Source organism: Hippoglossus hippoglossus, chromosome 10 (assembly GCF_009819705.1).
Source record: "Hippoglossus hippoglossus isolate fHipHip1 chromosome 10, fHipHip1.pri, whole genome shotgun sequence".
Taxonomy (NCBI): Eukaryota; Metazoa; Chordata; class Actinopteri; order Pleuronectiformes; family Pleuronectidae; genus Hippoglossus; species Hippoglossus hippoglossus.
This window is the reverse complement of record NC_047160.1, coordinates 21,085,135-21,100,719: the sequence shown is the minus strand read 5'-3', so window position 1 is coordinate 21,100,719 and position 15,585 is coordinate 21,085,135. Positions and strand designations below refer to the sequence as shown.

The 15,585-nt window shown below is 40.9% G+C and overlaps 1 protein-coding gene across 3 annotated transcripts in view; it reads left to right on the top strand.

The window, feature by feature from the left end:
* slit3 (slit homolog 3 (Drosophila)) overlaps positions 1-15,585 on the top strand; it is a 232,874-nt gene that overhangs the window by 158,350 nt on the left and 58,939 nt on the right. For all 3 annotated transcript variants that reach the window (XM_034597271.1, XM_034597270.1, XM_034597272.1), the window contains 3 exons: positions 10,048-10,119; positions 14,039-14,202; positions 15,279-15,423. In XM_034597271.1, coding sequence (XP_034453162.1) covers positions 10,100-10,119; positions 14,039-14,202; positions 15,279-15,423 — 329 coding nt within the window. In that variant the 5' untranslated portion in view covers positions 10,048-10,099. The remainder of the gene's footprint in view (positions 1-10,047; positions 10,120-14,038; positions 14,203-15,278; positions 15,424-15,585) is intronic.

Sequence of the window (15,585 nt, the reverse complement as noted above, 5' to 3'; positions counted from 1 at the left end):
AGAGCTTTCCGATATTTGTTGTAAACCATTCTCCATTCTGTCCTCGCGATGTATCCCGACCGCCACAGAAACTCAATGAATAGTATCACTGCCATACTTTACAGTTGACAGGGTGCTGACAAACATTAAACAGTCATGCAGGTAACACTAAGTCAGCAGCAGCCGGTTAGAACACACAGAGCGAGGATGCGGCGGGTAACAGGGGGCTTATGCAGAGGTGCGGAACAGCGTCGGATATGGAAAGAGAGCGCGGTGCCTGCAGTCTGACCCACGCACAATTCATCACGTCCCGCTGGGTGGCAGGCAGGAAAGGGTGGGGGGGTTGGGGGGGTTAGCGAGGGGAGGAGGACAGCGAGAGGGAAGCGATTTCAGGTGGAAATCAAGCAGAGCTAAAAGACAATTAAGAGAAGATAAGAGACCAGCCAAAGAAAGTTCAGAGTCCAGGCAGGGAGGCAATATGCAATCTCATTTATTCTCATTTAAGGTGTAATGGCCTCATCAGTAGATTTTAATGTCATTATCCCTCTCTCCCTTCTTTCTTTTTTTCTTTCTTTTTTTGTATGCATCCCAGTTTCAGTTAATTAGATTAAAATCCACGTCGTCTGATTGGGTTCTTTTTTAGTTTAGCTTGACACGTTACTACACAAAGTTTCTTCCTTTGTCCTTGAGGCGGTCTTAAAGCTTGCCGAGCTCAGCACCTACTGGTCTCAGTGAGAAACGAGGCAAACATCCATCATTTAGTGAAGCGTTGATACAGAGACCTTTACTTGCCTCCATTTGTATAAACAGTATTTCACATTTTTAAATGTCAGGGTTTCCTTCGTAAAATTGTTTATTTCTTCGAGAATAATTTCCCTTTTTTGGTCTATATAATTTGAGACTTAAATGAGGCGTAGCACAAAGTTTGGTGAGAAAATAGCTCAACTCCTGAATATCTTATTTTTTTCCCGGTTTTGGTTGTAAACAGTCGAGCTTTCCCAGGGTGGTTTCCAACGGCAACCCTGTGGAAATGTCAATTTTCTCAGAGATGAGTGGAGTAAATTGTGCGACTTCGGTTGTTCAAACACTTGAGAGTTTATTAAACTAGCCCGGTCTCACACATACACACACACACACACACACACATACACACATATACACACATATATATTAAACAGCAGCACAAAGACACACACACACACACATTAATGCTTGATGCATACACAAAAAGAAAACACACAATTTAACACCAGGCTGCCTGGGCGAAGCGGCAAAGCAGGCATTAAACCCCGTGGGAAAGTTCAAATATGAGACAATCCGACCACTAAAAGCCCTTAACTCCTTCACCTAGAGGCCCTTAAAGCCTGTGTGCAGACCTTATAGACCTGCAGGGCTCAGTGTTAAAGTCAACAGGGTCAGAAATCACTTCAACTCCCAAACTGAAGTCTCCTGATCAAAAGAGACACTCACTGAATGAAGGACAAGAGCTTTCATTTGCGTATTCGCTCTGCAACCTCCCACACAGACACACAAGGATACATACACTTGCAAAGACACTCAAGCTTTTATTCACACTTCCTTGAAAAGCCATTTGTTTGACCTTGTCCACAGAACACACACAGATGAACAAAGGTGCGCACAGGCATTTGCACGCTCGCTCACCTACACACTGCGGCGGTCGCACACACCTGCGTACACAAGAGCGCAGCATCGGGGCTGCGGCATAGCGCAACTCTCGGATGAGTGATTACTTCAAGGGTCGGTGAGTCTCACTGTCTGACTCAGCGAGACAGAATACAGCTGTACAGCCCCCGACATATACACACAAGCCCCATATAATCACGCACATATACACACTTGTCTCCAACTCTTCTATACAAAGATATCTGCCCCTCCCCCAGCTCTCGCGTGGAGAAGGAGTGCATAGAAAAAGAGGTTAAATGATCATGTGACCTGTTTGATTGAGAGCGCGACACACATGTTGGAGGGTCTCCTCGTCTCTCTCGCTCTCTGCAGTGAAAGAGTGCACGTTGGTCGTGAGTGGGTTAAACAAATGAGTCGTTTAAGGAGTGAAGTGTCCGTGCTGTTCCTATTGCCTCCTCTGCTGGAGCTGTAATGAGGCCTTGGGGAAGATGCTGAGGGCTCTTCACGCAACTCAAAGAGTCTTTCAGGCCTTTCGATAGTTTGCCCCTTTACAGCACCTGTGTGGGAAAGCTCTCCGAGAAATACATTCCTCTTAGAGCCATGTTGGCATGAGGTGGGATTTTAATAATGCAAATTAATACTGTGCTGCCGCTTATTATATCACTTAGATTCTGAAAGCTCTTACTTTTTATATTTATTATATATTATATAAAAGCAAAAGTGTACACCTCCTTATATCCTCAATCTAAGAAAAATTACCACAGCGTTGAATTTAATGCAAAACCAACATACATTTTCCTCTTTCATGAATAATCTGATATCTGCATCCACTCTCTTGAAGAGGTTTAGATGAATATTGATATCACTGGAGTATCTGGCTCACTTAGCATCCGTGTTTCAAAGTTAACAAAAGCTGTGTTTTAGTTTAACTTTAAACTGAATAACATGCTGCATATTGTTTGTTTATTTGTTGGAAGAAAAAACAATGTCTAAAAGTGACAAGTTGTGCTGTTAGGGTGGTTGTGAGCCAGATTGTTTCTTGGCCGTGCACAGTCACCTCCTGGAGCATCGGCCGGTTGCCAGACAATCTCTCAGTGATGAAAAGACTCCAGGAAGTAACTGCACCTAAAGCTACATGACTCTGTCTCCAGCTTTATGTTCACCCTACAACCATGGGAGTGGTATCAAATCAGCCTTAAATCACTTTGTTTTTATATCACCGTGGCATTAAGACAATATTCAAAGTTGCCATGTTTGCTTGCTTGAGGTATTTCCACTGTTACAGCCACATTACGGTGGCTCATCCCATCCAAATGTTCCTGTCAGCCAAGATGGCAGCAATGGCAAAACTCAACAAGTTGGCAAACATCCCTTCAGAAACACAGACGGCATGTTTACATTTGTTCTGGACAATCTGTAGTTTTCAGGTTACTTATTTAATTAACAATTACTTTCTGGTAAGTTATAAGAATTACCTCCTGGTTTCAGTTTGTATAATTTAGTTCTGAGTGAAAATACTGCATGAAATGTTCTCGTAGTTTAATGCTGCAGCTGCACTGGTAGAATAAGTCGATTTTAAACTCAGGGATCATCCTTTAAGTCACTGAATGAATTTAAACATGTTTACGCCCGCACGCCTGCAAAATCAATGTTTACACTCGTTCAACATTTTATCTTAATACCATATTCAACCTGTTCACCCACGTCATTTTCTGCTAAATAACATTTTACATTTAATCTTTCCAATCAATATTTTTTTCAGTTAAAGTTCTGGAATTCCAATTTGAGTCCTGAAAAGATTCAATTTAGAAACAGGCATTTTACCTTGATTTAACAACTCCAGTGAAATAAACAGAAAATCAGTTATTGAATTAATCATCTACTGTGACTGATTTAACGTACTGATTCCTTATCATGAACACCTGAATATCCCACCCTTACGTATACGCTCAGACATTAAACTGAGACAAACTGTCACTAGAATACTAATGTAGTTACTTTATAAAACACGGATAAAGAAAAGTTTGTTTGTGTAGTCAGTCAGATAACTGTATTAATGGAGTAATCTTAGCAACAATGCAGATGTAAGTATGGGTGATACAATTGCTTTGTTGTGGTTTCATTCCCACAATGGAGTATTGATTTGAGATTCCAGTGTAGGTCCAAGTGCAGCAGAGGATTTTCATCCCAGAGTTTAATCTAAAATGAGACATCAATACTAGAAATGTGTGAAATTCCAAAAAATGATCGCAGACGATTGAAATGAAGCAATACATGATGAAGTTTAACTTGTGGTTCACCAAATTACAACAGTTCTGACTTCTCGTTTATTATTAATGCTGTAGAAGTTATTCAGCATTTTGTACATTAAGTTTGTAGATTATATTAAAAATCAATTCACACGGGAGGAGAAAAGTGTACACTGAGAAATAAATTCACATTTCTATAAAAAAAGGCAAACCAGCAACTGCATCAGTCTGATACACTGGTGCACAAACCTTTTGCTTGTTTGAGTCTGTTAACAGATTTAATGGACAATAAACATACTAAACTCCAAATTGATCATTTGATACTGTTATTTAAAGACACGTTTTATGATTAGTTTTATGTTTGAGTTCGGTTCAGTCATCAACGTTTCCCATTTCACAGACCATAACTAATGTTAGTGATTACGAGAGAGAATAATTGTATTGAATGTGAGGTCAATATTGGTTGTAATCACAGTCATAAAGTTACACAAGTTGTTGTGCAGCCTTTTAGTGGATGTAGTAACTCGTACATTCTGTCAGTGTATTGATCTGTGCCTGTTGAGGCTGATTGAGCATAATAGAGACTAATACACGCACACAATGGCATGTGAGAGTTTGTGGAGCTCCACAACTGAGCAGAGCTTAAGAACAACCACACGAACAGAAATGCCTCCAGAGATATGTGTCCTTTTGGAGATTGATATGCTCAAACCATGGAGGAAAGCTGGTAAAGAACATGTTTATTAAAACAGTGACTCTAATGTTAGACTTCAACCCCAAAGCTGCTCTGTGCATTTAAAATTTCAGTGTGACAGAAAACACACAACAATCAGCAAAGCTCTGGGGCAAGAATAAAAATCTGGCTTTGGTAAGCATGTAGAAATGGCTTTTATAATCAGAACACATGTCCATTCACCTTATACAATGACACTGAGGCCTGTGTGTACCAGCTACTTGCTTTGGGCCCTAGTTACATCCAAATAAGATCTAGATACAACTTTCTTAACTTAACAGACCAATTTCTGCTGATCACTGTTTACCTTCGTCTTTCACAAATCAAAGAAACAAATTCTTCTTCAATTTCCTGTGTGTTTTGAGAACACAACCAGGACACATAGCTGCCATTGTCTCTGTAGGTCACCTGTCTTTCGTTTCTCTCCTCAGCCTTAAATACATTACTGCTGTCAAATACTAAAACCTAACCTTGTGCTCCAGAGCTGTTTTGGAGAAGGGTATTTATTTATTATTTAAGGTATTTGTCATGCTCGGCTTAATAGCCAGGGTCTGAACAGGAGAGCAGATGTGTGGAAGTAGCCTGGAAATAGTCAGTCACTGTTATCGTGTGTGTTTTTGTTTCCTCTTTCAACACTTTGGAAATAAGGAACATTTAATTTCTGAGGTTCTGGTTAAGTTTAGGGCCGTGTGTGAATTTAAGTTAAGTTAAACTGAAATTGGTTACTGACAAGGTTTGGGTTAACCTGTCCACAGTGAATGGAATTCGATGTTAACGTGTGTGCGTGTGTGTATTTGTGTGTGCGTCCGTGTGTGTGAGCAGAGATTGACGAGTAAGGCTTTGACCTCAGTGTGTAGGTTGCAGCAAAGACACATATGATAACATCACTCTCTTTCTCTCTGTCTCACACAGACCACACAAACACACGCACACACTCACTTATACACACACACACACACACACACACACACACACACACACACACACACACACACACAAACGATAGCATCTCCCCGGTGGGTTGCCTCTAAAGAGTCTCCTCCATCACTGACTGCAGAGGCCCCTTTTACTGCAACATACTGCATTGCATGCGGATACATGCAAGCATGCAGTGCACATGCTGACTCAAGAATACACACTACACAATAGTGGCACTCACAAATATATACACACACACGCACATTTGGTGATCCTGGATCTGTCCTGCCACACCACTGCAGTGGTCAGTGCAGCCTTTATGAAATTAAATAGAGAAAATAGAGCTGAATAGGCGTTTTGCAACAGAAACATTGTGTTCTGTAAACACTGTTAGACGAGTCCTCGAGCTCCCTGTTGTTGTGACTATAAAAACAGAATGTGCTTTCTTTAATAATTAATCTGCAGGGCAGAGAGCTCCCAGTAAAATGTCGACATTATACTGGAGAGGGCCTTAATCTGTGTTAAAATATGAAACTGTGTTGGTACTAAGATGACTACTTTTTAAAAGTATTCTAAAAAAGTTAAGTATTTCATGGATACAGTTGTAATTAATTCACTGACTATTCATCTTGAAGAAATATAAATCACAGTTGCTTTAGTGCTGCCGGGGAGAAAAGAATCTAAATATCACCAGTGTTTCAGCTTATTCAACATATTTAAACCATGTGAAGCTTCATCATTGACTCTGTCAGGATCTGAAGTCAGCCATTAAAAGAAGAGAACATTAAAAAGTCTGAGAAAAGAACAGATATTTCTCACTCAAAGGAAAATGTCAGTGAGGAAACAGCTGCAACACTAATGTAAGTATTTTCTTAACCGTATCACATTAGCTGTGAAACATTTGTAAATGGGAGCATGAATACCGAGCCAATGCTCTGGTTTGCACTCTGTGATTTAGTGGTCACAGGACAGGATGTGTGTGTCGGGATGTGTCAAGGCTGCAGGATTATAAAGGTTCAGACTGACAGAAGGTGGAACCAGTGGAAAGTCCCCATCTGAACCAAATTCAAAAGTAGAAAACCACAATCAAATCCAATGGATGAAATTCACAGGTGTACAGTAATCTGGCTGTTCTCCTGGATTCCTTCTATCACTCGAAGCCAAACACTTGTCAAAGCACATTTATCAGTTTTATGAAACACCCACATTTTTAAACGTGAGACATTTCTCCCATCTCTAGGTTTTTGGGGCACAAGTTTATTTATGGCACTTTAGAAAAGCAGAGCTGACTGAAGTGTTAGACAATTAAAACACGAAGAGAAGAATAAGTGTAAAATAAAATGAAATATAAATCTAAAGGTGAATAAAAACAACTTAATAAAACACTCAAAAGTCTTAGAAAACTTCAGTTTACCCTTAAAAAATATGTCTACATGAGGTCTACACCTATTTGTCAAAGTTGGGTAAAAGGATCATTAAATTTTAGTATAATTCCACAAAATGAAGGCAAATCATGACTTTTGGTATTTTACCAAATTCTTATTTTAAAATTGTTTCTTTTAATAACTGGATCCTTTGTCTCTTTTCAATATTAGTTTTATTTATTGAAGATATTATTTGGGCATTTCACCTTTATTGATAAGAACGAACTGGGGAGAGAGCAGGGAAGACACGCAGCAAAGAGCCGGCTCGGATCCAAACCCACGGCCGCTGCAGGACCCAAGCCTCCCTTTACGATCTTTCTGATATTAAACGGTGATCCTCCTACAGCATTTTCTGTCTTTGCCAAATTGCAAATATTTTTCTACGATCACTTTAAATCTATGCAGGCTTTTTAGGAGTGCAGCCGTGGCCAGAGCAGTGTAAAACAAGCCGAGGGGAAAAATGTCCACGATATAAAACATAGTTGCGGACGTCAAAATTATGTTTGTAGTGTTTGACTTGGCTTAAGTCGGTTCAGTTGCTGCTTTATTAAGGCGGAGAGATGAGGAGGGTGCGCTGAACAGAGTGAGTGGGAGAAAATCTGACAGGGAAATTGCAGAGGGAAATTATTGTTATTCCACAATTAAATTATATATACTGGGTGGAATCACCCCTGACAGGGCTGACCAGAGCAGCACTCCTGATGTGTGTGTGTACGTGAGTGTGTGTGTGTGTGTGGATCTGAGGGCGAGTGTGAAACCTAATCCGGCGACCAAGGCCATTGAGGCTATACTGGCAGGCAGGAGAATGGAGGAAGAGAATCGGAACGAGGGAATGAAAGAGAAAGAAAAGTGGTAACATCAACAGAGTGAAGCAGAAACGGTCTATTTTAAGTCTGAGTGGGTGTTAGTGAAAAGACAGCAAACCTCGGGTAATGAGGCTGTTTTGAACACTTGTGACAACACTATGTGAAACAAACCACCCTTGATTTGTGTCGGCAAAATCGTAATCATGGTCAAACTGTATATTTGGGCCCAAACATGCGGCAAATGCTTTTAAAATTTGCTTTAATCTTGAATTTGGGTGATTTTTCAGAGAGAGCTGACCTTGTGAAAGCCTAAATGTGACAAATGAATGTTTTTCACAGATTAAAAAATGACTCCCCAGTCTTTTATTCATCCTCAAACAATGACTCTTTGAATATACAAGGTTTCGGGTGATGTGTTGCGTAAACTCGCCTCATTTTCTATCCAGTAAAATGAATGATTCATGGATATTGGGCAAAAACTAAGTGAAAGGGTTGCACTGGCAACAAGCCACCAGAAAAAGAATACCCTGTAGTGTAATATGAGTTCATCCCTGGATGTCTAATTTAACATGGATCTCTCATTGTAGTCTGCAGTTGTTATCGGTGTAAGTACACTGAGTCACGGTGTTGAATTTTCTTGTAACTCACAAGTTGTACTTAGGGGATATCATTTCTTCTGCATATTATATTTCTGCCCAAATCAGCAGGAAAATGAATCCGTTTCTTTTCAGTAAAAATGCAGCGATTCAGCTGAAATGAGATCAAAAATCATTTTAGCTCTAAGTTTATATTTGTATTGCCTTTATTTGCTCTGATTTGGAAATTTTGTTGACTATATATTATGGTCTTCAGTGTCTTCTTGAATCAGGAAAATTGAGGTTGGTGGTTGAAACCAAACTGCTCCTTTTCTTTAAAACATCCCGGATTTTATGATTAAACTCATTAAAACAGAAAAGACTGAGCCTCCTTACATCCAAAGATAATAACTCACACATTCATTACGAACATATACTGTAATGTGAGCTGTTCGTCTTTGTCCCGTTTAATGTTTCGCTGAATTGTAAATTCACGAGCGAGTGTGCGGTGCTTATAAGTCACGAGGGAGCGGCTCGTGTTCTGCTATGTTTTGTTTTGTATATGCACTTTAAGCAGCTTGTACTAGTCTGTCATTGCAGAACCATCCCCCCACGGATTGCTTTGATGGAATAGTCGTCTTATTTTCCTTTGTTCTTTTCCCTGTTCTCTCATTTCTGTCTCCATTTCTGTGCATGAAAATCACTGAGAATCAATAGGTTTTATGTTTCCTCAACACGCTGAGTGCCTGTGTATATGTGTGTGTGTGTGTGTGCGTGTGATAGTGTGTATGTGTGTGTGTGGGTGTGCGTGTGATAGTGTGTGTGTGTATTTGCTCATAACGACAGTCAACCTTGTTTTTCATTCCACTCCAGGTCGATACTACATATGAGACAGAGTGTAGTTTATGAGAGAGCTAATAGTCAAAGACAGCAGTGACCTGCTTATGAGTTAGAAATGGAAGAAGCACAGATCAAGGGTGCTTTTGTGCACGTGTGTGTGTGTGTGTGGGTGTGTGTGTGTGTGTATTAATAAATAACGAGTTAACACTCTATGTGATGACTTGGCACATTAGTGGCCCCCTGGACAGAAGGTCAGATTTTGCAAATGCAGTGTGTTACAGTTTTGATGAGGTTTGAAATGGTGCCAGCAGTGTTTTTAAAATTTATATTCAAGTCAAGTCAACAACCCAGAGTTATAAAACTGTTAAAGACAATCACATGTTTGGTCGATAGGTTAATATTCTGCATTCTTCTGTTTTGGAAATGTTTCAGTTTTTCTACTTCATTTTTATTCATTTCTTTTTCACACATAAAACCTTTAAATTGATATTAAAACATCAGTACTCTAGTGGTTTCCAACCCTTAATGACTTGCATCCCTTCAAAACAAACCTCATGTTTAAGGTTTAATAAGTTGCTTATTTAGAATATTATTAGAAACCTGACGGGATAAACGTGTTAATGTGTTGCAACATAACTGGTTTGTTGAGGTCTATTTAAAAGTCTGTTTAAATATGGTTTAATGTCTTATAATGGTTAATACTTTATTTTCTTTTTTCCCTGTGAGCCATAAGAGAAAAGTTGACAATGGCCAATCCAGCGTTTTGCACAGATTTTTATAAAATTTTTGTCATGTTTTAAACCACCAGACCAATAAGTTTTACCAGGGTTTAATTTTTCTAACATCTGTTCTTTCTTTTTCTCTCTGTTCCCTGTTCAGCACCCTCAACAACAACAACATCACCCTCATCCCCCTGTCCAGCTTCAACCACATGCCCAAGCTGCGGACACTGTGAGTATGACACACACACACACACACACACACACACACACACACACACACACACACACACACACACACACACACACACACACACATACACACACACACACACACACACACACACACACACACACACACACACACACACACACACACACACCCACACACACACACACACACTCAGAGAAACAACTTACATGTACTGCAGATGCTCACATGTACTCTGTGGTTGAATGTTAACACACACACATGCACATGGATGAATACATTCCAACTTTCATATGAACTGGGTACAAACACACTTCACACACATGAGTAATGTTCACCCACACACAGACATGCCACAAATACACGCACACACACACACACACACACACACACACACACACACACAAATGCCACATCAACATACACACAGCATGGCAGCAGGGTCTGTGTGTGATCATCTAATCATGCCATAATAAGAGAGCAACTCTTCTATTGTTTCATGACTGTGAATAATCATGTGGCCATTACACACACACACACACACACACACACACACACACACACACACACACACACACACACACATGCGCGCACACACACAGATGGATACAGTGACAAATGTGTGCCTGCACCCCACAAACAGACACACACACACACACCCCGCTGCGTAATGGTAACTTCATCAATACCACAAGAAAGATTTCTTTAGGCTCTATAGTTCAATCTGCTTTGATTCATTAGAAGAAACCTCATATACTGACGTTACTGATGTGTACACACACACACACACACACACACACACACACACACACACACACACACACACACACACACACACACACACACACACATCCAACATGGACCCCAGGCTGAATGATCTCCTCTGATTGATTAGAGGGGGGTTCTTTAACTTGTGCGTTGTCTGTTTGTGACGAAGATCCTGCAGTTGTCAAGGCCATGGCACGACATATCGAGGGAGAATGCCCATAATCCCATGGGACTGTCTGAGAGGCAGACCATTGGTTGCATTCCTGTCAGCCACACTGGGGTTGGATAACACCAAACCAGCGTGCACAGAATGGGATTTCCTCCCCAAATCGCCATTTTTAAGAGGCACTTGTGTGGTCATGCAACCCTACTTAACATTCAGAAATTTCAGGGGATTTCTAAAAAGCAAAACGCAACTAAACACCAGCAGGATAATGGCGGTGCATTTATCTTATATGAGTTATTATTCTTTAGAATTTTGACTGACACTTTTTGTCAAAAGCCAATCACAGGCCAGCGTTTTGACGTCTCCTGCATTCTGCGGCTACTCTAGTGGCGACGCAGATCAAAATCAGCCTTTTAAAATTGGATTTCAGGAAACAGCACAACGACACAGTTGCCAGGAGATTGAGTGCGGAGTTACCAATATCCAATATCTTTTAATCAGACGCCGTCGTCGTCTTCTGTTTTCTGTCAACACTGAGTGACTGTCTCCTCCGATTTCCTCCTTCTCCTCCTCACTGTTTCTGCTGTCCCGTTTGAATTTCTCCTTTTCCTTTCTGATTTTCTGCATCTTTCTCCCACTATATTATCCTCTGTTGCCCTTCTCCTTGTCTTCCATCCCATCATCTAAAAAGTCTTCATACTTACTTTAGGGTTTCCCCTTCTGCTACAATCCATCTGATGTTGCTTCTTCCTCTTCCTCTTCTTCACCTGTCTTCTTCTGTACCCTCATTTCCTCTTGTTCCCATCTCTACTCTTCCTCCCCACTCTTCTTTTTTCCATCTCCTCTATGTCCAGTGTTCATAACTCAGTCCATCCTCCCCTTGCGCTGCCTCCTCTTCCTCCTCTTGCTCGCCACCTCCTCTCTATTAAATTTTGTCAGTTTTTGCCGCCCTCGGATCCCAAGATTGAATTTGCTGCTTTTATAAAAATGACTCATTCAATCAAATGTTTAGGGATGTCCCTGATTTGATTAGCGGTGAAGTTGGGGAAGTGTATATAGGTGTTTGTGTGTGTGTGTGGAAACTTCTTTTTAAATGAAATGGCTCACCTCCTCTGCCACATTGATCTGTGGTCTCTTCATACAGCTGCTTACGTATACACCGTGTACAGTTCAATCTGGTTTTCTCTCACTCCTCTTCCTCTATCCATCCGTTTATCAATATATGGTCTCCTGTCTTTCTCTCCCTTTCTCCTTTATTCTATTAACTGTAATGATATCACCTCACGGTGCCTCTCATTCAGAAACTTGAACCAATGGAAAGATTAGAACTCCCACTGCTTGTGTGTTTGTGTAATTCACTACACTAAAGATGTGGCCGTTAACCCTCTGGAGAAAATATGGAGCAAACCACTGAGAGACACATGCACAGTTCAAACACACACACACACATTTTCATTTAATTAGCATAACAAATGCTATCACCGACGTACAGCTACACAAAAGCCCATATATATATACACACACACTGCAACCAATAAGCACAACGAATGCTATCGCTGATTCACAGCTACACACTCACACACTTTCTCCAGACCCCCAGCCTGTTCCATTCTCCCCTGTGTTTTAATCCTACTTGTCAGTAATTAAGGCTGAGCCGGGGGTGGGGCGGGACGTGGATATCTCCAGGCAGGGGTTGGACTATAAACTGGATTTATAATGTGAGAATGGTATTAAAACCCACTGCCCCCGCTGCTAGCATCAATGAGCCCATCTCTGTTCCATAACAGGATTTGTCCTCTGCTTTATTACAAAGGGAGGCCTGTCTTCTGAAAGGCTAGATATCCCGGCTGGCATATAATACGCTGACAAGACATTCTGCTGTTGATCCGCCCTCCTCATCCTCCTCATCCTCCTCATCTCTCTCTCTCTCTCTCTCTCTCTCTCAAGGTGTCAAACCCAGCCAGTGCAGCTCTGTCAAGCATCACCTGATGCTTCCTTTACTAAACAGCAGCTTTTAATTAATGGCTGTTTTCGTGGAAACATAACATTGTAATTTAATGTGTTTAATCTTAATTTAACTCCCCATCAACCTTTTGCTAAAATGTGATTCAGTGAATTTGCTCGTTTTGAGCTTCTCTTAAATATGGTAAGGTCTCCACTGTGCTTTGTAAAGCGTCTCGAGATAATTTGGCACCATGCAAATAAAAGTGAATCCAATTGAAAACGTGGTACAGCTGAATTTTTCAAATCTAAGTTTTCAATACATTTACCACCACAAAAAAAGTTGTATTTGTCCCACTGGAGAAGAGAAAAGCTCAGAGATGAATAAAACAAAAAATAAATGCATGACGAAATACACATGCAAATAGAGGCATCTGAGAAACCATGCGTGTTCGTAACTTTGAAAAACGAATCTTTTAAAACACATTTCTCTTGGGTTCTATCTAGGCTTAGAAATCTAAGACGCACCCCATGTAATCACATGTCTTGTCACTATTATACCCATAAAGCCAAGATAACCCAGAATCATTGAAAGAAATGAAAAAATTCGTCATTTGTATTATTTTGTCCTTTCTGGTTTTCAGTCTTTGTGTCCACTCTCCATCTCTACATATTGTTTCCCCTCTTCTCCATCTCTTTCCTAAGTGTCTTCTTCATTCATACCTCTGCTCCCCTCTTTCTGTCTCTGTCTTTCTGAATAGATTGTGATTTAGCTGCAGTGTCATCTCTCTAGAGGGAGACATATTGTCACAGACCTTGGGGAAATGAGAGCTGAGGATATTTCTTTGTGTGTTTGTGTGTGAGTGTTTCACCTAAGCGCCGTCCTCCCGGTCCTGGCCAAGGATGTAAGCTGTGTGAAAAATTCAACCTGTTTGAATAAAGACAAACACATTGTCACTGAACGTTTCATAATCAAAGGTTTTCTGTGTTCATTTTCTCTTTTCGTGTCTTCTTTTGCTTTGAAATCAGTTTTTAACGTCACACTACTGTCTCGTCCTCTCTCAGTCGTCTGCACTCCAACAACCTCCACTGTGACTGTCACCTGTCCTGGCTCTCTGATTGGCTCCGAGCCAGACGGGGCCTGGCTCCCTTCACTCAGTGCATGGCCCCCGCCCACATGAGGGGCCTCAACGTCCCGGATGTGCAGAAGAAGGATTTTGCTTGCAATGGTGAGTTACAACTTACACACATATGATTTTACTTCAAGTGTCACGGAGCTTCAACTTAGCTGAAGGTCACGCTGAAGAACATTCTGTACTTTCTGCGATCATCACAGTGATATTACTGCTACTTGACTGAAAGCGGTTATTTTTTAAAAGAGCCACTGTGCTTTTAGTTTCTAGTTTCACTCGTAATTTTTCATTGGTTTTGGGGGAAAACACTGTACAAATATTTTTCCAGAGTAGCTGCCTGTTTTGGCTTCACAATATTGACACATGCACTGAATTTAAGAATGAAATCTAGACTGTAAAATAATGTTTTTACAAAGAATTGACCCAAACAGTTCAGACACACTGATGTTCATGTGACACACTTCACAGAGAGTCGAGTGTACATTGTGTACATTTGAATTTAGTGCCGCAGAGAGCTGACTCTTTGACGTATACAGAGGATGTAATAAACCTAAAGGCCATTATTACAAGCGGCATTGTTATCGTCTCCAGACAGCTCAGCATTGAGTTTATAACACTGAGAGAATTACACCGTGTAGAGCGCATAATCAGCTAAAAGGCCAGTATAAGAGCAGTGGTGTTATCGGCCGCAGATAGCATAGGAAATGTTTATAGGCCTCTGATTCAGCTCTCTGTGCTAATAGACTGTCAAGCTGCTGCCTCTTTATTGGCCTTTAGCCCCGATTCTTCTGCCGACATGATACCAGACCCCCCCCCCCCTCTCTTTTCATTCCTTCCCTGCCTCCTTACCTAATCCTCAATCTCATGTCTTTCTCCAAATATCTCTATATCCTTTTTCCTAACCCTGTCATACTGCTTATATTTAGATGTATCCAGATAATATTTTGTACTAACATTCAGTGAATACTACACTTTCTTAATGTTTTCACGACAGGAGGAGGATGATGTCATGAGATATTAAAACTATGGGATTTTAGATTTGAATTTTGAAGTGAAAATGTATCTTCACTTGATAAAGAAGTGTCTTGATGGACCACTGTTTTAGAAAAGCCAGTATCTGGTCAGTCATTCCAGAGACTGACCCTGTGGACATTATCTGTCACTTTCTACAGGTCCGGCCCAGACCGAGTTGAGGACTTGTGTCCCCCAGTTGGCCGTGTGTCCACAGAGCTGCAGCTGCAACAACAACATCGTGGACTGTCGTCGCAAAGGCCTCACTGAAATACCAGCCAACCTCCCGGAGGGCATCGTGGAGATGTAAGACTGTCTTTACTTTGTTCTCCTCAAAAGTGATACATACACCAGTACATACATCAATACACCAGTCCAGACTGACTGGTACAATGCACATAACCAGAACCTTATACTTTATACTTATTTACCAGGTATAGTCACACGTTTCTACAGTTAGCGTGGCCA